The sequence below is a fragment of the Macrotis lagotis genome, chromosome 1, assembly GCF_037893015.1.
Source record: "Macrotis lagotis isolate mMagLag1 chromosome 1, bilby.v1.9.chrom.fasta, whole genome shotgun sequence".
In the NCBI taxonomy this organism is placed as follows: Eukaryota; Metazoa; Chordata; class Mammalia; order Peramelemorphia; family Peramelidae; genus Macrotis; species Macrotis lagotis.
In genome coordinates, this window is record NC_133658.1 from 435,103,538 (window position 1) to 435,128,889 (window position 25,352).

At 39.8% G+C, this 25,352-nt stretch overlaps 1 protein-coding gene across 1 annotated transcript; it reads left to right on the forward strand.

Annotated features, from left to right (window-relative positions):
• Positions 1-8,109: 8,109 nt before the first annotated feature.
• Positions 8,110-18,517, forward strand: LOC141504346 (uncharacterized). The gene is made up of 3 exons (XM_074209292.1): positions 8,110-8,241; positions 16,672-17,621; positions 18,372-18,517. Exons 1-3 carry the CDS (start codon positions 8,110-8,112, stop codon positions 18,433-18,435), a joined length of 1,146 nt encoding a protein of 381 aa, XP_074065393.1. The 3' UTR covers positions 18,436-18,517.
• The last annotated feature ends 6,835 nt before the right edge of the window (positions 18,518-25,352 follow it).

Consider the following 25,352-nt stretch of genomic DNA (forward strand, 5'->3'; position numbering starts at 1 on the left):
CTCTTTTTATGGTAGCCAAAAATTGGAAACTAAAGAGTTATCCTCTTCTTAATGGCTAAATGTTTTGTGGTTTTTGAATATCATGGAATATTACCATTAAATGATACCAGTTTCACAGGGAATTGGTAAAAGCTTTATGAAGTGATGCAAAGGGAAATGAACAAAACTAGAGCAATGTATGCAATGATAAATATTCTAAAAACAAGGTTTATACAAGTGATTTTGAAAGATTTTAGAACTCTGAACTATGAAATGCTAAACCATAAATCCAAAAGAATATAGATAAAACATGCCACTTACCTCCTAATAGAGAAGTGATACAAACATTTCAAATGTAGGAATTCACTTTGTTGAACTAGGCAATTATGTATTGTGGACTTTGTTTTTATTTGCTCAATTGGGGGTGGGAGAACAATAATGAATGGGATAGATTTTTTAAATATTTGTTCATTGAAAAAAATAATAAACAAGCCTTAAAAAGGAGGGAGATGCCTTGAGCATTAGGATGTATTAACCATTTTTCAAATTGTAATCTTCATTAATAGTCACCACAACTCTTAGAATCTTTTCACCAACCTCCTTATTGGACTTTCAGCTATCAGTTTGTCCCCACTCTAGTTTATTCTCCATACAGTGGCCATAATAATCACTAATTCATTTTCCATATAGAGACTAAAAGAATTTTCCTAAAATACAAGTCTGGGGGAGCTAGGTGGCCCAGTAGACAGAGCACTGACCTTGGAGTCAAGAGTACCTGAGTTCAAATCCGGCCTCAGACATTCAATAATTACCCAACTGTGTGACCTTGGGCAAGTCACTTAACCCCACTGCCTTATTTTAAAAAAAGGAAAGAAAGGGTCTGACAGAATCAGTTCCCTGCTTAAGAACATTCTGGAGCTCCATTTTTACCCCTAAACTAAAATGCTTGGTTTTTAAAACCCTTCATAATCTGGTTCTAGCCTACCCCCCCCCCGTTATTTCACATTATTTCCCTTTGTACACTACTCCTAATTCCAACCTACTTGTTGTGCCACCTCCTACAGAAAGTCTTTCCTAATATCCCTTACTATTAGTAAGCTCTCTCTTTTTAAACAATCCAGAATATTCTTATATTTACATGGTGTATTCCCTCAGTAGGAAGTATTATGTGAGATCTTTTATTGCTGTTGTTGTTTTGTCTTTGGTTTCCTAGCACCCAGTACAATGCCTGGCATATGCATTTTGGGTTGGGGCAGCACTATCTTAGTCACAAACACCTTCAGGCATCACCCAATAGATCAGAACACAGAAAAAAATCAGACAAAGATTTCCAAAGTATCATCTTCCTCAATTCTTCCCCTCCACTAAGAGTTTTAGTCTGACTTCAAAGGTAAAGAGATTGGTGGAAGCAAAAAGAAAGGAAGTCAGGTTCTAGGATAGACAAGGAAAAGCAGAGATGAGGAAGTGTGCAAAACAAGGGAGTTAAACTCTCTAAGTACTACAGCACCCCCTAGCTGGGATTAGGAGCCCTGCTGAGCAGCCTGTGATGCAGGACTAAGGAAAACTCAGCAAGTGCTGATGTACTTCCTAAGAAGTGGTCATACCTAAGAGGATCTGATGCTTGCTGGTGAGCCTAGCATTGAATGAATGAATGCATGAATGAATGCACCAAGGAATCCACGAACAAACGAACGAATGAATGAATGAATGATTGAAACATTTGTTAAGTGTTTACAATGTGTACTAATCATTGGGATATAGATAGAAAAGTAAGGCAGTTCCTGCTTTCAGTGTTCATATTCTAAATGGGGGAGACAACATATATGGCAGATTAAAGCTACAAGTGGTGAAGATATAGTAGCAAAGCAGATAGTAATATATCTTATGTCTCATCCCTTGTTAAATTATACCAGTTTCTGAGTTTGAACCATTTGACAATGCTAAGGACTTTGATGACAAGAACTTTCTTTTCTGGGACTTCACTAGATGAAGCTGTCTGTAGTACCTTCAGGAGCAATTGTGCAAGTTACATACAAACAAGAGGAGTTGCTTTTAAGGATGAAGCCTGAGGGCACTAAGCTCAAAGAATTGATATTCCAATGTTTCCAGAGTCCAGGCTGTCCCAGTAGCATCTTAGGAAAGATGGGGTTCTAAGTGGTAGTAGTGGCTTGGTTTGTCCAGCACATGCTGCTTCCCGTCTCCCTCAAGGTGCTTTACTGCCCCAGCAGAGCTGGCTCACTTGCCCGGTGAGTAGCAGTTGGTTGACAGTTGGTGATGGCTGGTCCCTTCACTTCCCAAGATAATGGCTGAGGCCTGGGCTGGAAGCAGATCCTTTTTCAGGACACCTCTGTCCATATGCCTGTTGATGACCATTGGTTAGAAATTGTTACATTAGGGGTGGCTAGGTGGCATAGTGGATAAAGCACAGGCCTTGGAGTTATCTAGGTTCAAATCCTGTCTCAGACACTTAATAAGTACCTAGCTGTATGGAGCTTGGGCAAGCCACTTAACCCCGTTTGCCTTGCAAACAACAACAGCAACAACAACAACAACAACAAAAACAAAAAAAGAAATTGTTACATTGTAAGTGAAGAAATTTTCTTTTTTAGAACCTTCCCCCATCCAAGCTTGCTCCAGCTGATAGATTATATCTGGTATGATAGCCAGTCCAAGATAGAACAGATTCCTAAAGTGGAGGTTTTCTTCTTTTTGAGAAAGAGATGCTCTTCCCTCAGTTATCTGTCCTGATATACTCTTTGACTTTGTAGCCCACATAAACCCTTAAGGATTATTATCCCAATTTCTACTCTCATAGATGAGTTTTGGATACTGAAGTAAGGCTATATCTGTATATCAAGATTTTAGAAATATTTCTGAGGAGTCATCAGGTTCTCTGATGTCATCAATTTGAGCTTGTGTGAACCCCCTCAAAATCACTGGTTGATAATCATTTTAGTCATGCAGACTTAAATAGCTTTAAGAAATGACTACTTATGGCAATAGCAGTTATACTACAGTTGAAGGTAGTGAAGTAAGTCAAAGTACCTCCTCAAAAGTCTCTGACAAACTCTCCCACCAATACATACACATTTGCACGCACTGCAAACTCTCTATTCCTGGAAGTGTGGAAAATCCTTTTCTCCCATTCGAAGTTCCCTTTAGGTATAGTATAGTTTTCTATAGGTCCCTTGTGGAGTTAATTTATAACCAGTATGTTCTTTTTTTTAATTTTAAAGATTTTATTTATTTTGAGTTTTACAATTTTTCCCTAATCTTACTTCCCTCCCCCTCCCCCCACAGAAGGCAATTTGCCAGTCTTTACATTGTTTCCATGGTATACATTGATCCAAATTGAATGTGATGGAGAGAAATCATATCCTTAAAGAAGAAACATAAAGTATAAGAGATAGCAAGCTTGGACAATAAGATATCAGGTTTTTTCCCCTAAATTAAATAGTCTAGGGGTGGCTAGGTGGCACAGTGGATAGAGCACCAGCCCTGAGTCAGGAGTATCTCAGTTCAAATCCCACTCAGACACTTAATAATTACCTAGCTGTGTGGCCTTGGGCAAGCCACTTAACCCCATTTGCCTTGCAAAAACCTAAATAAATAAATAAATAAATTAATTAATTAATTAAATAGTCTTTGGTTTTTGTTCAAATTCCACAGTTCTTTCTCTGGATACAGATGGTATTCTGCATTGCAGACAGCCCCAAATTGTCCTTGATTGTTGCACTGATGGAATGAGCAAGTCCATCAAGGTTGATCATCGACCCCATATAACCAGGATGTTCTTAGCAACAAATATAAGCATTGCTGTCAGCTGCCCCAAAGATACCAGTGGAGGGATTAGAAATTCAACATCCTCTGGACCTTTCAAGGATTGCAAGGTCCTATTCTGCAAAGAAGGAGGAAAAGGAGGAAAAGAAGGTGGAAAGCAAGGTCTCTCCCCCTGGACTATTCCTTTTCAATGGTTCTTCTGGAATACTATATTTACTTTCTAGCTAGCATGATGGTTTATAGATGATTCCTGGGACCAAGTTCCCTTGGCCTAAGTATTCATGATTTTTATGCAAATTGACTACAGATTGAAGGACTTTTCCAATTTAGTAGTGTTAAAGTCTATGTTTGATTACATTAAATTGGATAATAGTACTGAGTAAATATCAGTCAACCCTACCCTTAAACCTTCACTCAATCTGACCTAGACTTTAGAACTAAAAGTAATCACTAGACACAGCCTCTCCTAGCCCTCCTCCTCCTGGCTAGAGCCAAAGCAGTTGCAGTCCACAAGTATCATCACTTTTTACAGTACCATTTATACTTTGTTGTGCTTTGGACAAATACCTATTCTCAGTGTCAGTTATATTTGTATGAATATATTTAGTAGATTGAGTATGAAGAGGAAATTTCTAGAAGGAAAGAAATCTAAAATATTGGGGTCTGTTCCTATAAATTGAGAACAGTGAATTATGTCCTGTATATGTGTGTTTGTACGCAGTGGATAGAGCACCAGCCCTGGAGTCAGGAGTACCTGAGTTCAAATTTGACCTCAGACACTTTAATAATTACCTAGCTGTGTGGCCTTGGGCAAGCCACTTAACCCCATTTGCCTTGCCAAAAAACCCCTAAAAAATGAATATATATATATATATATATATATATATATATATATTTGAATTATTCTTCTGGGTCTTTAAAAGCATAATTGGGTGAGTATCAAAGGTTGCAGAGAGAACAAGAAGAATGAGGATTGAAAAAAGGACATTAGATTTAGCAACTAAAAGATCATTGGTAGCTTTGGAAAGACCAATTCTGTGGCCTGATGAGGTCAGAAACCAGATTATAAAGAATTAAGAAAAGAGTGAGAGTAGAGAAAGTGGAAGCACCTATTATAGATGACCTTTTCAAGGAGTTTAGTCACAAACAGCAGAGAAAATATAAAACCATTAGAGATGGAGGGATCAGTGAGAGTTTGGGGGGATTTAAGGGAGTCAAATGTATGTCCATAGGCAGTAGGGAAGGAGCCACCAGACAGGAAGAGATTAAATTTAAGTGATATAGTGGGAAGATAGAGGGAGAGGTCTATTGGAGGAACTGGGAACAAGTAGAGGAGTTAGCTTTGGCAAGAAATAAGGTCAGTTCTTTCCATGAGACAGTGGTGAAAGTAAGATAATAAAAGAAGGCATGAGTGATAGAAGATGAACCAGAAAGGAGAAAAGGGAGCTCAAGGCAAATGACTTTAATTTGTCTGTAAATGCTGAAGAAAGGTTTTCAACTGAGATGGGGGAAGGGGGAGCCATGAGAGACTTGAGGATAGATGAAAAAGTTTGGAAGAGCTGCGGTGGAGAGTGGGATGGTGAGTAATGAGGAAGGTATAGTAGGATTGTCTAGCAGTGAGAGTTTAGTTGAAATTATGTAATATTCATAAAAGTTATATGATTTTTTCCACCTTAGTTTAACAGTAAATGTGTAATGGGGAAGGCAATAGAAGAGTAGAAGTAATCCAGTGCTAAGGTTAAGGAACTGAGTATCTGGGACATTTAAGGAGATTTAATAGTTGAAATCCCCCTATTCTGAGGGAAAGAGTTAAGGAGAAAAGAAAATTTGTGAATTCAATTTCACTAAGGAAGGAAAGAAAATGACCTAGAAGTCTAACAGGATTTTGATTGAGTGATAGAGATTAGATAGGCTGAATCTCAAAGGAGAAGTTACTGAGTGATAAAGGTAGGAAAAAAAACCTTGAAAATGGCAATGAGGAACAAGTAGTATATCAATTCTCTCTCCTCTGCCAATGAGCTGAGGAGAATGAGTAAAGGTACATATAGAACTGAAAAGGGTGGCCAGAGATATCATGTCAGGGGAAGGGTAAGGATGGGGTAGAGAAAGGTAGCCAGTTTAGTAATAGCTAAAAGATAGGAGAAATGGGAGAGGGAAAGATTTAGAATGAAGGGAAGTTTATTGACTATGGAACATGCACAGTGAAAGGGCAAGGTGGTATTTGATTGGAACTTGGGGGAGGGTTGAGGGGGATGGGAATAAGGATTTGAGTGATAGGGCATAGGGTTGAGATTTGAATAATGACCTACAAGGGTCATCATTGTAGAGTAGAGTGTGTAGAGTATGACTAGATGTAACAATGATTATCATTGAGTGTAAAGCACTACTCTTTCCAAAAGAGTCCTGGAAATCAAGCTGGAGACAAATATAGCACTAAATGGATCTGTTAAAAAGAAATCTGGATTGGTCTTACCCTGGTAAATAAAGCAAACTCAAGAAAGATAAAAGGATTTTATTTAGCACACCAAGACAGATTTGTAGTTGGATATGCCTGGTCCCAAAATTAAAACTCTGTGCTATTTTTAAAGACAGGAGTAAATAACTTCTATATAAAACAATGTAATCATGATTGGTAAACTATTATTATGAGGAAGTGGAATTAGTGCCACCTCAGTTCCTTCCCCATTGCAATATCATAGGGAGATGGTATTAATGCACCTGCAGACTTGCAGTCTCTTTTAGGTTGGCTGTACACATTACCCAAATTCCAAATGAAATTTATACATGGAGTCATTCAGGTTGATCTCTGCACAGATCACTATATCAAAAAGGTTTGAAACCATATACAATGTTCCATACCTGTAGACCTCCCACCCTTACAAAGGAGTAAGAGTGTCTTTTCATATCTCTTCTTTGGGGTCAAGATTGTTCTTTGTAATTTTACAGCATTTTTTATTTGTCATCACCCCACCATTCTGAGGCAATAAAATGGCTTACTCTACTCCACTCTTTCCTTTACCCTACCCACTCAAGAGAAGTAATGGAAAATTAAAGCATGGTCTGGGGCTGTAGTACTCTGAGAACAAAGAATATTGTGAACTGAGGTTGGACAGAAGCTGGTGTGGGAGTTGCACCTGGCTTAAAGGCATTGCGATGCCTTTCTATTGCTTTGTGATTCTTGTTTTTTACATTTACATTGCTGTATCATTGTATTATTTTCTTGGCTCTGCTTATTTCACTGCATCAGTTCAGATACATTTTCCCATGCTTCTCTATAGCTTTTCATAATAGTTGTACTAACCCACAGCTCCATCCCAATACCCCAACATTGACCATTCCCATGTTTTTGTCTTTTGCAACAATTTTAAGCGTATGAAGTAAAATCTTGGGATTGTTTTGATTTATATTTCTCTTGAGCATTCTTTCTTAAGGTTAATAAGAATTTACAATCCTTTTGAGAACTTTTTGTTCATATTCTTTGACCACTTATCTATTGGGGGGTATTTAGATATGATGTATATATTGTAATATACATACATACATGTATTACTTATATGTATTTATATGTATGTATGATATGTCTAGGTTTGCAGGTATATATATGTGTGTGTGTGTGTGTGTGTGTGTGTGTGTGTGTGTGTGTGTGTATATGTGTGTCTATATTTCTTGGATACCAAATTCTGAGAGATTTGATTCAAAGATTGGGGGATCAAAAGCATACTTTTGTTTGTACCTATGGCAAACTTATAGTGTTGATGACCTTTTGATATATAGTTGAGTTATTCAAGTCTCTGACTCTCTCCATGGAGCAAAATATTTTGTTTGCATCTGTAAAGGCATTGCAATGTCTTCAGTGCAGGTGCAACTCCCACACCAGCTTCTGTCCACTCCCAGTTCACATTGTTCTTTCATTCTCAGAGCACTCTAAACCCAATCTATGCTTTAACTTTTCCAGTCCTTCTCTTGAGTGGGTAGGGTAAAGGAAAGAATGGGGTGGAGATAGTTAAGTTTTGTTGCCTCAGAATGGTGGAGTGATGACAAGAGCAAGATATCTTGACAGAGATTTAAACTGTAGAAAAGGCAGTGTTGAATGGAACCCACCATAAGAAGCCCATAGTATATAATAGCTCCTGTGACTGGAATGTAAGAAAGGATAGAAGAGGAGGTGCCATATCAGTAAGTTAGGGATTGGCCTTCTCCTTGTTATTTCATGGCATAACCTCCTTAGGGTTGTTAATCTAGTATAAATAGATGCAATTTCTTTACCTTGACAATGTCATCTAAAAACAAAAATGAACTTTGTTTGATTGTATATAATATAAATCTCTCTATTGTATCAATAGCCACAGAATGGCACTGACCTATTGGGAGCAGGGGGAGAAATTCTTGTGCTTTGTGGAGGAAAAACGTTCCGAGTCAGGACACAGCGATCACACTGACCTGATAGAATTCTTGATAGCAGCTCCCTACCCCCCAGCCAAAGTGACATGAAACTCATCTAAAGTTGAGGGCCTTGATGGACAAGAACATGGGCTCCCTACATACCTAGAGAACCTAATAAACACGAAAATATATTAACCTAATTCCTTTGTTCTTTCTTAAGACCTCTGGAGGTTAACATGTTAGTTTAATTCTTTAGTAAGGCCCATCTCATGAAAGTTAACAATCTCTAGCATATTATTATTTGGGACAGTTTTGAGAGGACATGAAGATCTGAGAAAATGTTTGGCCAGCTTTCCAATTTTCTGTTTACATAATTTAGAAATCCAAAGAGATTTTTCTATAGCACAAATCTGACCCCACTCCCTCCACCCAATGAACTCCAGTGGCTTTCTTTTGCTTCTATAATTAAATCTAAACAACTCCCTTTTGATTATAATGTTCTTTATAACCTAACCTACTCTACCTTTCCGGAACTTTTCAAATGCATTGCTTTTCCTCCAACATTTCCTGACTTTCATGCTGTTACTCACACAGAACACAACATCTCCTCTTCTCTGTCTTTGCACAGGGTGTTTCTTTTCCTCCCCCACCCCCATCCTTATAATTGTAGTCAGCTACTGGTACTGAGTCAATAAGAGTGATTCCATTTTGAAGCTTGTTTAGATTTTCAGTAAGTGTGCAGCTAGCCTGTAGAGATGGGAGGGATTTGCACTCTCAGTAAATCAGGAGTGATACACCAGCCACAACCAGACTACAGTGACCCAAGATTGTGACATCATTTTGGTCCTCTTCTAGAACCAAGGACCAAGAACAAACAATATCAAAGTTGACCTTATACTTCTCCAGTGTTGCTTCAATTCAGTAACACTGGCCTTCATGCTATTCCTTGCACATGGCACTCCATTTCCCCTCTGGGCATTTTTTCACAAGCTTAGAATTCTCTCCCTCCTCATCTCCATTTCCTGACTTACTTCCAGACCTATTGGGAGAATTTTCAGGGTTCTTACTTCTGCCTAAGTAAGTCAGCATAGAGTACTGAAAAATAGAGAAATGACAGTTTATTCACTAAAATGTAATAATGTTTCCTGGGGGTTAATGTCACCAATTTAAGATTGAGAGATCTTGAAAGGTGAAAGAATTCACACACAGCCCTGGGATTTTAAAACTACTCAGGATTTAGTTCTCAAGCTTGCAAAGTATAAAGATTAAAATCTTTTCTCCTTCTGGAGATACAGTAAGGAGTTTGAGGACAGGAGTGAATAATTTTTGTGAGGTTTGTTTGAGAGACAGAGACAGAGAGACAGAGACAGAGAGACAAAGACAATCAGGGAGAGCTGACTGGGTTGAGACTTGGGAAATCTGCACCACAAGGGAAGTTTAGACTAGGCTTTTATAGTCTTGCCCACTCTTTGGGTACAGAGGGGTCAGGAGACTGCGGGCAAAGGGGAAACCCCCTTCCCCTCTAAATGACTAAATCCAGGGAAAAGACTGGAAGTTGGGGGGGGTGGAAAGGCAGAGACATTACAAATTTACATTTTTTAAAATATTTTTGCAAGGCAAATGGGGTTAAGTGGCTTGCCCAAGGCCACAGAGTTAAGTAATTATTAAGTGTCTCAGGTCAGATTTGAATTCAGGTACTCCTGACTTCAGGGCTGGTTGCTCTCTCTATCCACTGCCCCACTTAGCTGCCCCTCGAATTTACATTTAATAATGGAACAATAGGAATCAATTTACATCACAGGAGCAGATATTTTCAAAAAATTTTACAAAATTTATAAAGAATTATGAAATCTGTTTCCAATTACAAATCTCCTTTGTCCATAACTCCCTGCATTGATATGATACATGTTTCCACAATTAGGTAAATGAGTCAGAGATGCTAACAAAGTCATTTTTGTTAGTGCTAGAAAAGCTGACTGGAAAAGGTACTTACTAAAACAAAAAGAGGATACTTAAAATTGTTACAAAGGAAGTAGTGTCATTGTTAGAATAGCCATTTACACTAAATCAAAGGAAATTATATTTTCTTGTCAGTCAATGAATCAGTAAGCATTTGTTAAAGACTCTACAGAACTTTATCTGATAAGAAAAGTTGGGGCAACTTCTTCCTGTAATTTAGTTTCTTCAGTGGTTTTAAAGAGATTAGGTGGTAGGGAGGTGAAAGAAAAGAAAGAGAAGAAAAGAGAAAGGAAGAAAGAAAGTGAATGAAAGAGTGAGAGAGGGAGGGAGGGAGAGAAAGAGAAAGAAAGAAAGAAAGAAAGAAAGAAAGAAAGAAAGAAAGAAAGAAAGAAAGAAAGAAAGAAAGAAAGAAAGAAAGGAAGGAAGGAAGGAAGGAAGGAAGGAAGGAAGGAAGGAAGGAAGGAAGGAAGGAAGGAAAGGAAGGAAGGAAGGAAGGAAAGAAGGAAGGAAGGAAGGAAGGAAGGAAGAGTGGGAGAGTGAAAGTGAAAGAGGGGGTGAAAGAAAGAAAAAAGAAACAGAGACAAAGAAGAAAGGAAGAAGAGAAAAAGAAAGAGAATCAAGAGACAAAGAAACGAGAGGGGGAGAGAGGGAGGAAAGGAGGAAGGGAGGAAGAGAGCAAGGGAAGGAAAGAAAGAAAGGGAGAAGGGAGAAAATCTTACTAATACAGAACAAAATGGAGTTAAATGCCAACTTTTAACAGATCACTCTTAGCTCTTAAAAATAATCCTCTTTCAACAACATCTTATACAGCAATCCTCCTCTAATCCTCCTTAATTATAGTTCCTCTTCTCAGTTGATTATTTCCAATTTATCTTGAATATGAAGCAGGAAGAATTGCTCAGGAGGGGAATCCCTGCCTCAGGAGGGTAAGAAAAGCCATAAATTTTAATTCACAGGATTCTGCAAAGAGTTACAAGTTAATTCACAGAGTTCTTTAGGGAGGCAACAAGGTAGAGTAAGTTTTTCCGAAGATAGTAAAGTTTAAGCAAAGAAGAAACAGTTGCAAGCTGGGCTGGTGAGAACATCAGAAGGAGAGAGGAGCAGCTCGGCACAAAATGGGTGGTTGGGCTAAGACCAACAGAGAGTCAGCATGGAGAAGATGAGCAGAACCTTTATAGGGAGGCTAGACCACCTCTTGTGCAGGGAAGAGTCAGGAAAAGGGGTTAAGGAGTGATCCACCCAGATATGACTGGAGTCAGACTCAGGTGGAGGACAGGGAGAGGGAGAGGGCTGAGATTGCTTCCTATTATCTTAGTGAATTTACGATATTTAGAAGAGGGAACAATGGGGAGGAAGTCTAAGGTAAAGTTAAGCAAAATTTCCCTAATATTTCTCCTTCAACAAATATATATCTGGGTGTACACACACACACACACACACACACACACACACACACACACACACACCCTTTTTATGTTTATAGTTGTATGTTGACCTCCCCCATCAGACTGTCAACTCCTTGAGAACAGGAACCATCTTTTGCATTTTTTTATGTCCTCAGTGCTTGGCACAATCCTGGCACATAATAGATGCAATATTTATTAACTGTCTGGCCTGTGGATTACCCATTAGAATTAGAAGTTTCATTTTGTATCCCTGGTAACTAGGACAGTGCATGGTACTTGGCAGAAATTTAATATTTCCTCACTGATTCCCTATATCACCCTCCCAAGTGATTTTGTACTTAGTCAACATGAATTTATTAAGTATATGTAGGAGGCACTGTATTAAGTTGCAAGGATCTAAAGAGAGACAAAAATAGTCCTTGCCCTTAAGAAGCTAACATTCTAAAGAAGGCGACAATATGTAAACAATTATGTCCATATAAAATATATACAGGGTAAATGGGAGGTAATCTCAGAAAGAAGGCATTGTAGCAGAAGGTGGGATATGACCTTAAGTCTTTGTCAAACTCTGAAAATAAGCAAAGAGTCATGGAGGGCAAATGAAAAATACTAAAGAACTCACAAAGGTAATATTCCAACTCTACTAGGAGGTGAGATATGAACTGAAGTCTTTGGCAAACTCTGAAAATAAAATAAAATCAAAGAGTTAACAGTGGTTATAAGCAAAAAGTTTATATCCCATTGGAGGAGGAAAACTAGACATATGTACCAGTGTCTTGATACATATAGTTGGCTAGACAACGAATAACAGTGAGGTGTAGCAACTGTGGTGAGACACAATAGCAACAGTGAGGCAAGGTTGCCTAGTGACAAAAAGTCTATTCATATCAGGGCCTCATGACTGGGCCTGCTGGTGCTTGTCTGAGCTCAGGGATGGTCAGTTCTGTGATTTAGTTGCAGCAGAGTTCATCCAGAGGGTGAACACAAAGGATTGTTGTTATGCCAAACTCAGAGCACAGCTTTCTTGTTGGGAGTTAGCTCTAGAAAGCAAGGTGTCTCCTAAAAATAAAAAGGAGTGAAAGGAGTGAAATTCACTTAAAAGACTTATTCTTGACCCAGAAGTATTTAGGGACCAAAAAAAAGACTTAATTCTCTTAAGGTAATAAAGGGATTAAACAGTAATAGATATTGAGCAAAGTAAACAGAGAAAGTAATGACAATTAAAAGGGTGTTGCAGCTGGACTAGATTTCTTAAGGGTTTCTTAGAGTTCCTTTAGAAAGTAGCAAAAGGGGCGGCTAGGTGGCACAATGGATGGAGCACCAGCCCTGGGGTCAGGAGTACCTGAGTTCAAATCCAACCTCAGACACTTAATAATTATTTAGCTGTGTGGCCTTGGGCAAGCCACTTAACCCCATTGCCTTGCAAAAACATTAAAAAAAAAAAGTAGCAAAAGCTAAGAGAGCAAGGCAAGACTTAAAGCATGCCCTGGTTTCTGATCTGGAGGAGTTAGGGAAGTTTTAAAGAGTGGTGAATTCTTGAAATATAGCTCTGGGAAAAAAAAGCTTTTAAAAAAGTGTATTTAAGATCAATACACAGCATGGAAACAATGTTGAGACAAATTGTTTTCTGTGGGGGTGGGGGAGGGAAGAGAGATTGGGGGAAAATTGTAAAACTCAAAATAAAATCTTAAAGAATATGCACATGAAAATAAATAAATATGTGTATATATATATATATATAAACTGCTGTCTTTGCTTCTGTATCTTGCTGGCTCTCAGTACCCCCCTCCCCAACACTATAAAAACCCTAACCCTTGAACACTCAGGTACTGTCTGATTTGGGTACAGGCAGTCCCCAGGAAATAAAGATCTCCAAACTTAAATAAATAAATAAACGAATGAATGAATGAATGAATAAATAAATAAATAAATAAGTGTATTTCAAATGGAGCAATTTGACTACCCTTTAAACCTAAATCACTCTGACCTCAAACCCAAGCCTTTGTGACTCAGTAGTTTTATGATGGTAAAATTGGGCCTTCATTTGTCACGGTTCTTAACTAGCCTTAGTCATTCAATGGGCATTGCCTCAGACAAACTTCAACCAGGAAAAGCTGATTTAGAAAGGCCAACATCACCTATTGCATCCTGGGCCATCACCAGTCACTATTTTTAAATTAAAGATTTTATTTATTTTGAGTTTTACTATTTTTCACCCAATCTCACTTCCCTCCCCCCCACCACAGAAAGCAATTTGGCAGTCTTTACATTGTTTCCATGTTGTACATTGATCCAAATTGAGTGTGATGAGAGAGAAATCATATCCTTAAAGAAGAAACAAAGTATAAGAGATAACAAGATCAGATAATAAGATAGGGGTTTTTTTCCCTAAATTAAAAGGAATAGTCCTTGAACTTTGTTCAAACTCCACAGTTCTTTATCTGGATACAGATGGTATTCTCCATTGCAGACAGCCCCAAATTGTCCCTGATTGTTGCACTGATGGAATGAGCAAGTCCACCAAGGTTGAACATCACCTCCATGTTACTGTTAGGGTATACAGTGTTTTTCTGGTTCTCCTCATCCTGCTCAGCATCAGTTCATGCAATTCAGGCTTCTCTGAATTCTCATCCCTCCTGGTTTCTAATAGAACAATAGTGTTCCATGACATACATAGACCACAGTTTGCTAAGCCATTCCCCAATTGACGGACATTTACTTGATTTCCGATTCTTTGCCACCACAAACAGAGCTGCTATAAATATTGTTGTACAAGTGATGTTTTAACCCTTTTCCATTATCTCTTCAGGGTATAGACCCAGTGGTGGTATTGCTGGATCAAAGGGTATGCACATTTTTGTTGCCCTTTGGGGGTAGTTCCAAATTTCTCTCCAGAAAGGTTGGATGAGTTCAAAGCTCCACCAACAGTGTAATAGTGTCCCAGATTTCCCACAACCCTTCCAACAATGATTGTTATCCTTTCTGGTCATATTGTCCAGTCTGAGAGGTGTGAGGCATCACCAGTCATTTTGACTATTATCTTGTCACTGGAATTTGATGATTCTGGAGGAGACCATAATGTTGACAACTTTGCAAAACTCTTAAATCCATTTCAAGAAAAAGTCATCACCTTTGTTAATATGATTGGTACTCTTCTAGAACAACGGACAGGAAACCTGTGTTCTGATACCTCTGTTGAAAAAAAAATTGGGGAAAAAGTTTATAAAGTCTCTAAAAGCCAGATGAACCAAAATGATGGTTTGACTTCAAATGGGTAATGATTTCACCAGAGACTCAACACTCATATGACTTTTATATATGTGTGTTTGTGTGTGTGTGTGTGTGTGTGTGTGTGTGTGTGTGATATGTGTGTGTGTTTTATTAGTCCCTTGAAAGGTTATAGCAAGTGGGCTAATCCTTTAGGGATAATCAGTTGAGGGATATGTTATAGTTTATATAATAAAACAGAGAATGGTGTACATGCTGTAAGAGATAGAGGTCTGAACAAATGTAGTTTAATGGATTGTGCCAAGATATTCAAGTATAGTTAGCTCATTTGGGGTAACAGTCTGTTATCTCTACATTCTTTGTTGACCTCCCTGTCTTTGTAAGATGTTTCTGACCAGGTGGCCTGTCTAGTTTTCAAGATACAGAGAAGCCAAGCTGGTCTTTATCAATCAAAGGACAGTATAGCAAGGCAAACTTTCCCAGCTATGGTGAAAGGCATTTTTTTCCCTGGATGTAACATTTCTCAGGATACACTAAATGGTCTTTCTATTAGCATATGGTCAACACAAAAAGGCATAAGTTTAACTGTTTGCTAGTATAGCATTTTTCTCTGCCTAGTATTTCTTCTGCAACAAGGGGATTTTATATTTGTTCCGGGAGATGATAGGGAATCACTGAAGCTCATGATTAGGGGGATAACATAATTAGACCTGAGCTTTAGGGAAAACCAATTTTCCAGCTGAGTGAAAAAATGAACTGAAGTGGACAGAGAATTAAGGCAGGAGACCAATTGCCTGCCATTGCAAATAGACAAGCATAAAGCGATACAAGCCTGAACAAGGCAGGAGACCAATTGCCTGCTATTGCAAATAAGACAAGCATAAAGTGATATATAAGCCTGAGTAAGGATGGTTGTTAAGAAATCAACTGAACTTTGAGAAAGATTGGATATTGGGGGTAGGGGGAGTAGTCAAGGATGATGACACCTTAGTTTCAGTCCTAGTTGATGGGGATTACAGTGGTCTCCTCTACCTTAAGAGGGAAGTTGAGAAAAGGAGAGTTTGAGGAGATACTAATTTCAGGTCCAGGTATGTTAAGTTTAAGACATTCAGTTCCAGGGGCAGCTAGGTGGTGCAGCACTGGCCCTGGAGTCAGGAGCACCCGAGTTCAAATCCGGCCTCAGACACTTAATAATTACCTAGCTGCGTGGCCTTGGGCAAGCCATTTAATTCCATTGCCTTGCAAAATCCTAAAAAAAAAAAAAAAAAAGAGGGAGGGACATTCAGTTCCAGGTGATCAATAGGCAATACTTTTATATATCTATATCTATATCTATATATATATATGTATGTATATACACACATATATATACATATATGTGTATATGTGTGTGTATAAATATATAACACGCATATATACATATTTTTGCGTATATATATATATATGTTTATAGAGAAGTTTCTTCTGATAGAATATAAGCTCTTTGGAGGAAGAAAATGTTTCTTTTTGTTAATACCTGCTGGATAATTGAGCACATTCAAAATTCCCCTTTGCAGCAGAGAAGCCATAAGGAAGCCCTTGAGTTCCAATCTTGCCTCTGACTTTTCATAGTTGAGTGACCCTGGGCAAGTCATTTAACCTCGCATGGTTTCCCCGTTTGTAACAATGAGGACAACAGTCCTCCCTCACAGGGCTGCTGTGAAGATCAAATGAGGTAAACGCACGTCCTCAAAGTGCTCAGTCGGTGCGGCTTCGCGCCTCAACATGGGGGGCCCCGGGAGATCCAGGAGGAGAAGCGGAAGCCGACAAAGGGCAGCCAGAAGAGGACGCGCTCTGCGCGCGTGCGCGGCGGCCTCTCCCGACGCGGCGGCCCCGCCGACGGCGTGACGTCGGCCGCCCTGACGCCGTGACGTCGGCCGGGACGCCGTGACGTCAGCCGGAGCCGGGGCCGCGCCTGTGCCCGTCAGCCGGCCGGGCCGGGGAGTCCGCGGGGCAGCGGGCGCGGGGCCGGCCCGCCGAGCATCCGGCCCGGCCCGGCTCGGCCCGGGCTGTCGGACCGGAGCGACGGCGCAGCCGGCGGCGGTTAGTAGCGGCCGTTGGGGACGTTGAGGGTCCCCGGGGGCCCCCCCGCCCCTCTCCCTCCTCAGCCGGGCTCCGCGGGCCCCGGGACGCCCCTCCCCCCGGCAGCACCTCGGGGCGTCAGCCCCCTCGCTTTACCGTTGGGGAAACTGAGGCCCCGGGGCGAGAAGGGCCTTGCCTAGGGGCCCGGGGCTCGGAAGGAAGGGGCCCCGCCTCACCCTGCGCCGCTGCCCTTTGCCAGCCGTGCCCAGCCTGGAAGCGCGCCCCCGGGCAGGGCCCTGCATGGAAAGGCCGAGCCACGGCGGCCTCCGAGGCAAAGGAAGCCGTGAATGGCCCCTCGGGGCGGGCGCCCCGCGCCGGCCCGCGGCTCCGCCTGAGTTTGGGGGTGTTCGTGGCTTTCACTCCCCCGGAAGCTTTCCCCGTGCCGAAAATGCAGGACCCGCGCCCCGAAACTAGACGGGAGAGGGGCCCGGCGGAAGCGGGCGGCGGGGCGCCGGGCGGCGAGCCCCCCCGAGCGAGCGCGGGCTGCGGCAAAGGCAGAGCGGCCGCCGGGGCCGCCGGGGAGCCCGGCGCTGGCGACAGCTGCGTGGAGCACAACAGCTCCTGGGGGGACTTCGAGGGCTTCAGCGGGGCTTCGGACCAGCCTGACCCTTTCAGCACCCCGGACCTCGCGGAGCGGGGCGCAGCGCCCGGGACGCGCCACAGCCCGGACTCCGGCGGCTGTGCCCCCGGCGCTCGCGGCCGTCTGCAGCCCCAGAGCCTGCCCGGCGGGAAGGAAGCCGCCGCCGCTGCCCCCCGCTGCGGTAGGTGTGGACCGCTCGGCTCGGCGCCGCCCTCCACGGGGGGCGGGCATTGAAGCTGACGTTGGGGGGTTCTTGCTCTCCTGAGGGTGAACGGCTGCTAAAACCACCTTCTGTTCACAGCTTTTGTGTTTTATAGCCTTATTCTGTCGAATTCTGTTGACCGTATGGTGGTTGAACCTCTTTTCGTTGACTAACTTTGAAAATCTATATAGAAAAAAAGACAGATATGTTCAAAACTCTTTCTGATGTCTAGCTTTAACCGGTGTTTCTTTATCTTTGTCCTGTGGAATCTTTTTTCTCTTGAAAAATCTTTGTTCCGAAGTTAAATTTGTCTGCCCCTTAATCCTTTTCCTTTCTTTTCCCCTACTCTTTCTGCACCTTCACTGCACCTGGTCTTTCCTTTCTCAGCTCTCTCCACTGACTTTAATTTCTCCTTTCTTCTCTTTCTCCTCTCCTCTCTTTCTGATGAAAGAAAGAGGAAAAAAAGTGAAAGATAGAGTACTGTTAAGTGAGAAGGGAAACCCATTTTGTTCTCTCCATGAGAGAGGTAAGTGAGGTGAATTGGGTTCTTTGGAGCATGATGATAAAATATCTTCCTAATAACTTGGATTTTGATTTGCTACTTAATAGTAAGTTTACCAAAAACTTAGAATTTAAGGGAATAGTTGGTAGCAGAAGAAAAGTGTGTATATTCCATTGACATGATTTTTCCTAAAAAGACTCTGTAGTTTTGATTTTTGAATTTTTTTTTCAGGCCAATCTCAGCTATGAGAATATTTTTAAGCTTGTCTTTCAAGAAGTACCAGTACAACAGATGACTGAGGATATTTGCACCTTACACCATTTTCTAGAAAAACATAATGAAGAAAATTCCAGCTGCAAACCCATAAAGAAGCAATTTTGGTAATTTAAATTAAAATTGGATATTTAATTAACTTGTTCAATGTATTTTTTAAGGGTTTTTTTGCAAGGCAATGGGGTGAAGTGACTTGCCCAAGGCCACATACCTAGGTAATTATTAAGTGTATGAGGCCAAATTTGAACTCAGGTACTTCTGACTTCAGGGCCGGTGCTCTATCCACTTCACCACCTAGCTACCCACGTTCAATGTGTTTTTGACAAGAAAAAAAAATGAAATTTTTTAAAAGTTTGAAGTTTATTTCAGAGTTTCCTCCAGAGTTTCAATTCAGAAGGGCAAATGATTATTTCCTTCTATTTAAAAAGTATAGTTGATGCCAAGAATAGAGTAGAAAGTTTAAATCTATAAATTTCAATTCTAAGAAATGTATTAAGCAGGGATTACCATTCTATAATCCCCACAGCTCCTTCTGTTCAATTATCTCCAGTGTACAGCCCCATCATCCAATGGGTTAAAAGGGAACAGAAATTAACCTGCCTTTTTATTTTCTTGTTATTTACACTTATTAGCAGTTTTGGAGGACAAAGGTCAAAAGACTTAGCAAAAGAGAAAAGGAGGCCCAAAAATCTTAGTTAAAACCACAAGTTGTCTTAGTTACCAGACCTTATTTATACAAAGTAGATATTTGACAAATATTTGTTATTGGTTTTATTTTTATTGGTACCTAAACACTAAGGTACTGATTTATATACTATATAGTATAAAATAGAGCCATTTTTTTTTTCTAAGTAGAACTCCTGGGAGTGAACTAAAAATATTTATTAACTTAACAGAATGACTTTTATCAACCTTGTCTGCCTTTGGAGAGTTTATTTACATCTAAGCTCCTGGTATTACATCTGATGCATAAAGTCCTGTTAATGCTAAGTCATGTTAGTGAACTCTCTAAGGTTGTAGCTTATTCCTTTGCATGTTACCATTAAACTTTTTAGATCTTACTAGGATGAATTTGATTATATAAAAGCAATGGATGAAGGTGGTCTCAGAGAGGGCAAGTTCAGGTCAAGGCAGGTTAATTTAGCTTGTTTCCCTTTCTTTGGTCTACTAGAACAAATTCCCATAAGCTTGTGGAAAAGCTAGATCAAAATCTTAAGGCTGTTTACCAAATGTCTTAAAGCACTTTAAATCTCATACCATTTCAGGTCAGATCCAGACTAGAGTAAACAGCAACTACTGTGTACACAGCTAAATCCCAGGCCCAGTGTATGTCCTCAGCAGGGTGAGGTGAATGCAAATAGGAGGAAAGACTTCTTGAAGTACCTTGGTAGTGGCACCATCAAGTATTCTGTCACTTTTATCTTTCTAAAAGGGCAGCTCCAGGAAGTAGTAGAAGCTTTGGGGGAATTATGGAGAAGGGATTTTCAGGAACAAAAGTTTGGGAAAGCTATAGGCTGATCCTTTTGCCAGATATTGATAAAATAGAAAAAAAAATGTGAAAAGTTACATTACTTTGAAGCATCCTATATATTTTTTTAAAATGCTGTTTGGTCCCTAGATGTTTGAGCAAAGAATAGAGAGCATTTATTTTCTAAAAGCTTTGCAGATGAGATGCTTCCCTTAACCAGTTTAGAACTAGCATCTTGGTATAGTGGAAAGGATGTTGAATTTGGATTCATAAGAATTGGGTTCACATCTGGCCCCTGCTACTGCTACTTACAATCTGCGATATCTTGGACAAGTTACTGAGCCTCGGACGTGAAATGAAGGGTTTGGATTTTATGTCACTTCCCTCTTTTAACTTAAAAAAAAAGGTGATGTTGTAATTTCTGTATTGAAGAACTGCTTCAGAGATTTAGTCTGAAAGTTTTCTGGATAATATTTAAATGACTGCATGCATTTGCTTTTCAGCTCTGAGTCCCAAAAACTTTGGAGGATTCTCCAAGATGAAGATGGCACATCTACTTCAAAATGCCTCTGGAGTAAATCTCATTGCCAAGACAATTTCTTACTTGTTCTTGGAATAGACACTGCTCAAAAAGTAAAGTATTTAATGCTTTTAACCAACATGATGTCACTGACCCATCATTAGAGTTTTGCATGGCTTCTCTGAAGGGAAGGGGGAGGATAATACTCCGACACCTAAATACTCTGCTCTAGTTACCATTGCCACTTGTGGCACACTTTTGTAAAACTTCTGGTGAGGAATTAGGGGTGCAATCTGTTGCCATGGAGCAGAGCTTCTTTCTCCATGCAAAGCTAATTGGTCTGTAAGGAATTAGAGCTGCCATTTTAGCCTCATTACTATCCATTAGCCACCTGGTCAGATTGGCTCAAACTCAGCTATCCTGTTTAAACATGCTTAGAGATTTCAGATACAAGCCTTGAATTAGGAAGAAATAAAATGATTTCTCAAGCAATTTATTTTTACAAGCCTGCTTTGCTATTATAGTATTCTCAGTATTCCTGAGAAATTGTCTATTCAGTTCAGGAAACATTTATTAAGCACCTACTACGTACTAAGTGCTCGGGATTTATTGTTCAGTCATTCAGTCATGTCCAACTCTACATGACCCCATCAACTTTGGCCATGGACTTTTCTTGGTGAAGATACTGAAGTGGTTTGCCATTGCCTTCTCCAGTGCATTCCCATTTTACTGATGAGGAACTGAGGCCAAATAGAGATTAAGTGCCCTGTCTAGGGTCACGCAGCTAGTATGTATCTGGGGCATCTTGATTCATCTTGGTTCTGGGTCCAGTAGGATATCCACTGTGCCATCTAGCTGCCCTCAGGTGCTGGGGATGTAAATAAGAAAAAAGACAGTCCCTCTCCTCAAGGAGATTACAATCTAATTGGAAAAGACAGAAAAGAAAAAAGGGTTGGGTGGTGGAAATATCTGGGAGCATTTGAAAACATATGCAGAGCTACAGAAGAAGGACAGAGTGAGCTGGGAGTTCAATTTCTGCCATCTTTAAAGGAAGACTTTAGGAAAATTTAATACTCCACTTTTTAGCTCTTCAAGAAGGGAGAGGATGCCTATGGAATGTAGGAAAGTCTTGAATATTCAAGACCAAGCTGGCAGCATAATCATGAGATTAGAAATGATCTGTTTATCCTGATATAGACAGATTCTTGAAATTCAGGTAACAACCCAGTCCTTGCTCACCACCACCCCCACCTGGTTTAATATGTCTAATCTGATGGAAAAAGCTATGATCTGGGGATCAGGAGACTTGGTTTCTAAGTTGAGGCTCTGGTATTCTCCACTTGACCACTGAATCATTAAATTTGTCTGCATTTCATTTTTCTCATCTGTCATATAGGACAATAACATCTACACTAACTACAACAGGTTATTATTACTAAAATGAAATAGAATACTTGCAAACACTTTTGAAAAGTTAATAGCATAGAAATGAAAGGTATTTTAGATTTTCATTTTTCTTACAAAGCTGTTCACTTATGTTTTCTCTGGTATCTGTAAATCATCTGTTTTTTAAAAAGTATGAATTTCTAAATGAAAGCAAATACTATGTTTTAGTGAATAAGCTAGAAATAAGAATAATTTAGAATAGTGAAGATTTTATCTTTAACTATGTTGTATAATCCTAGTCAAGTTACAGCTTTTCTGAGCCTCAGTTTCTTCATTCATAAAAGGGAGATAATAGAAGCAACTGCTTCATAGAGCTATTATAAGAACCAAGTACAGTCAGTTTTTCTATAACAAGAAATGAATTTCCAACCCAAAGAGGACTGTACTATGCAAATAGTTCTATATATTCATAGTGTGTGTGTGTGTGTGTGTATCAATATGCAAAAATGCACAATAAAAACAGCTTCTGGGGAAATCAGAATTAAGAGCACAAGTTCTCAAACTGTCATTAACACTTTAAAAAAAGATAAGAACCAAATAAAAAATGGTATCCCAGTTGTGTAAATATGTTAAATGATTAAGAATACATAAATACTATAATAAATGGAGGCTACAAACGCTACCAAAAGCTGCTGCCAAGTATACACTGGGCAGGATAAAACTCCAAGGCTAGAGGGCATGAGGGTGGTGAGAACCAGCTTTCCTCTACCACAGCCCCCTCTACACCAGAAGACAGAAAATAAAAAGTACACTTTGACAAAGAACTGGGGGTGGCTAGGTGGCACAGTGGATAGAGCACAGGAATTCATGAGTTCAAATCCGGCCTCAGACACTTAATAATTACCTAGCTGTGTAGCCTTGGACAAGTCACTTAACCCCATTTACCTTGAAAAAAAATTAAAAAAAAAAAAGACAAAAGACCTGAAGTTTGCTTCTGGAAGCAGCATCAGAACAGTGGCAAGTTATTATAAAATAGTGCAGTTTTCTACATTCTCACTGTTTCTTGAACAAATTTAAGTTTTAAAAATGTACACTACAGGGGCTGCTGGGTGACACAGTGAATAGAGCATTGGCCCTGTAGTCAGGAGGACCTGGGTTCAAATTTGGATTCAGACACTTAAAAAATTGCCTAGCTATGTAACCTTGGGCAAGTCATTTAACCCCATTGCCTTAAATAAAAATTAAAAAAATACAACAAAAACTCAGTATAATTTTTTTTGGAATATTTTAAAGCACTATATAAATGAAAGCTGTTATAATTTACTACAAATTTAAATGGAGTAAGTCAAGGAAAGTTAATCTGTGCCAAGACTCATCCTTTTCAACCTAATTAAAGTTCAATTTTGGGTCCTCAGACACATTTAGTACCTAATTGTAGAAGTTTTCAGAAAATTACATTAGTATGAAGCATCATCCATATATATATATATATATATATTTTAATGTTAGCTGATCCCTAGATGTTTGAGCAAACCACTCAGTGGTTGAATAAAGAGCACTTATTTTCTAAAAACTTTGCAGAAGAGATGCTTCTGCAGATTTTCACATGCAGAATTGTTATTTACCACCACTTATTTTTATCTTGATAATCTTATCCATGGGTTTTTCTTTTCTGTAAAAAAGGTATAGTACTTAGAAAGCACAGAGTAAGAGTGTACATTAAGTGATTGATCAAATTTATGATCATTTTCAAGATTAACCTTTTATTAGGAAGCTGAAGAGAACAGAAGGGAAATTGGTCCATTCTCCGTTTCCTTTTCTCTAAAATGGGATTGTTGGGAGGTGGCTAGGTGATGCAGTGGATAGAGCACCAGCCCTGGAGTCAGGAGTACCTGAGTTCAAATCCAGCCTCAGATACTTAATTACCTAGCTATGTGGCCTTGGGCAGGCACTTAACCCCATTGCCTTACAAAACAAAACAAAAAATAAAATGGGATTGTTAATGAAACATATCTCAAAGAATGATGAGGTTCAAATGAGAATAATGACTATAAAACACTTTGTGAACCTCAAAACATGGTATAAGTGTCTACTATATAAAGAAGACATACATTTCAAATTACTGATGAGTTTTTTTGATGGCCTTTTATTTTCTTAGGATTTTTCAGGAGGTAAGAATCAAATTCTGGAAGATTCTAATCTAAAAGAAACCGAAGAGTTAACAGAAGTAAATGGCTTTAATCTTAATAATTGCAAGGCACTAATTCAAACCAAGGTAAGAGTCATAGAATTATTAAACTTCAGAGCTGCAAAGGACTTTAATAAGCATCTATTCCAACTTGAAGCAAGAATTCCTGCTACAATCTTCAACTAGTTGTCATCCAGCCTCTGTGTAAACTTTCAGTGCCTTGAAATTCTGCATCTGATAGACAGTTCCATAGTTAGATTGCTTTGAGTTTGAGGAGAATCTTTATTAGATCAGCGATTTCCTCACTTTGAATATTTCTTTGGCACAGATTACTATCTTTCTATATGCTTTCATCCTGTGCAATTTCTTGTTCATATTATCTCATGTCCTTCATAAAGCCTTTATGTGGCACACTGTCCTTTTGTTATTTCCAGACTTTCAAGGGCAGAACTCATAACTCGGGATAATCAGAGCTTTGACCTATAGACTCAGAAAGAGTAGAGGCTCTTTCCCACTTTCTGTGCCCAATGCCTTCAGGTTTACTATAGGCTGTGCCACAAGGGTTCCATCTTTTTTCCTAAAGCCTGCTTTTTTTCTTTTTTTTAATTGATTTCTTTTTTTTATTCTCATTTTGTACAAATTTTTTTTTACATTAATAAAATATTCTTGTTTACAAGTAAACAAAATACCCCTCCCCCCATGAATATAGATAGACTTGCTTGGGTGAAAAAAGTAAAGGGGAGAGAAAAAAAGCATTAAAAAAAATAATAGTAATAATTGTAGGTATGGCCAGGTGGTACAATGGACGAAGCACCAGCCCTGGAGCCACGAGCACCTGAGCCCGTATCCAGCCTCGTAAACACAACAATCACCCAGCCGTGTGACATGCAAGCCACCCGATCCCCACTGCCCTGCAAAAACCAAAAAGAAGGGAAAAAAAGACCCAAAATAAAATAAAATAGTAATAATAGTAGGGGTGGCTGGGTGGTAGACAGAGCATTGGCCCTTGAGCCAGGAGCACCTGGGTCCAAATCTGGCCCCAGACACCCAAAGATCACCCTGCTATGTGGCCCCAGGCAGGCCACCCAGCCCCACTTGCCCTGCACCCTCCCCCAAATAATAACAAAAAATGTACTTCAGTCTTTGTTCCAACACCAACAACTCTGTCACAGGTGGATCACATTCTTTATGATAAGTCCATCACAAAAGTTATTTCCATGTTTTTCCAACATTGCCATTGCTGATCACAACTCCCTCCTTTCTTATTTCTCCACTACCATGTACTATATTTTCTCTCTCCTTTCACTCTGACTCTGCTGTAGGGTCACTGAGTGGCGCAGCAGACAGATTCCTGGCTCTGGGGCCAAGAGGGCCCAA

Bases quoted from the DNA above. Each gene is read 5' to 3' on its own strand.
- LOC141504346 (XM_074209292.1), top strand. From the start codon at position 8,110: ATGGCACTGACCTATTGGGAGCAGGGGGAGAAATTCTTGTGCTTTGTG. The intron at 8,242-16,671 runs GTGACATGAAAC...CCGTGACGTCAG, and splicing joins CTCCCTACCCCCCAGCCAAA to CCGGAGCCGGGGCCGCGCCT. The intron at 17,622-18,371 runs GTGTGGACCGCT...TTTTTTTTTCAG, and splicing joins GCTGCCCCCCGCTGCGGTAG to GCCAATCTCAGCTATGAGAA.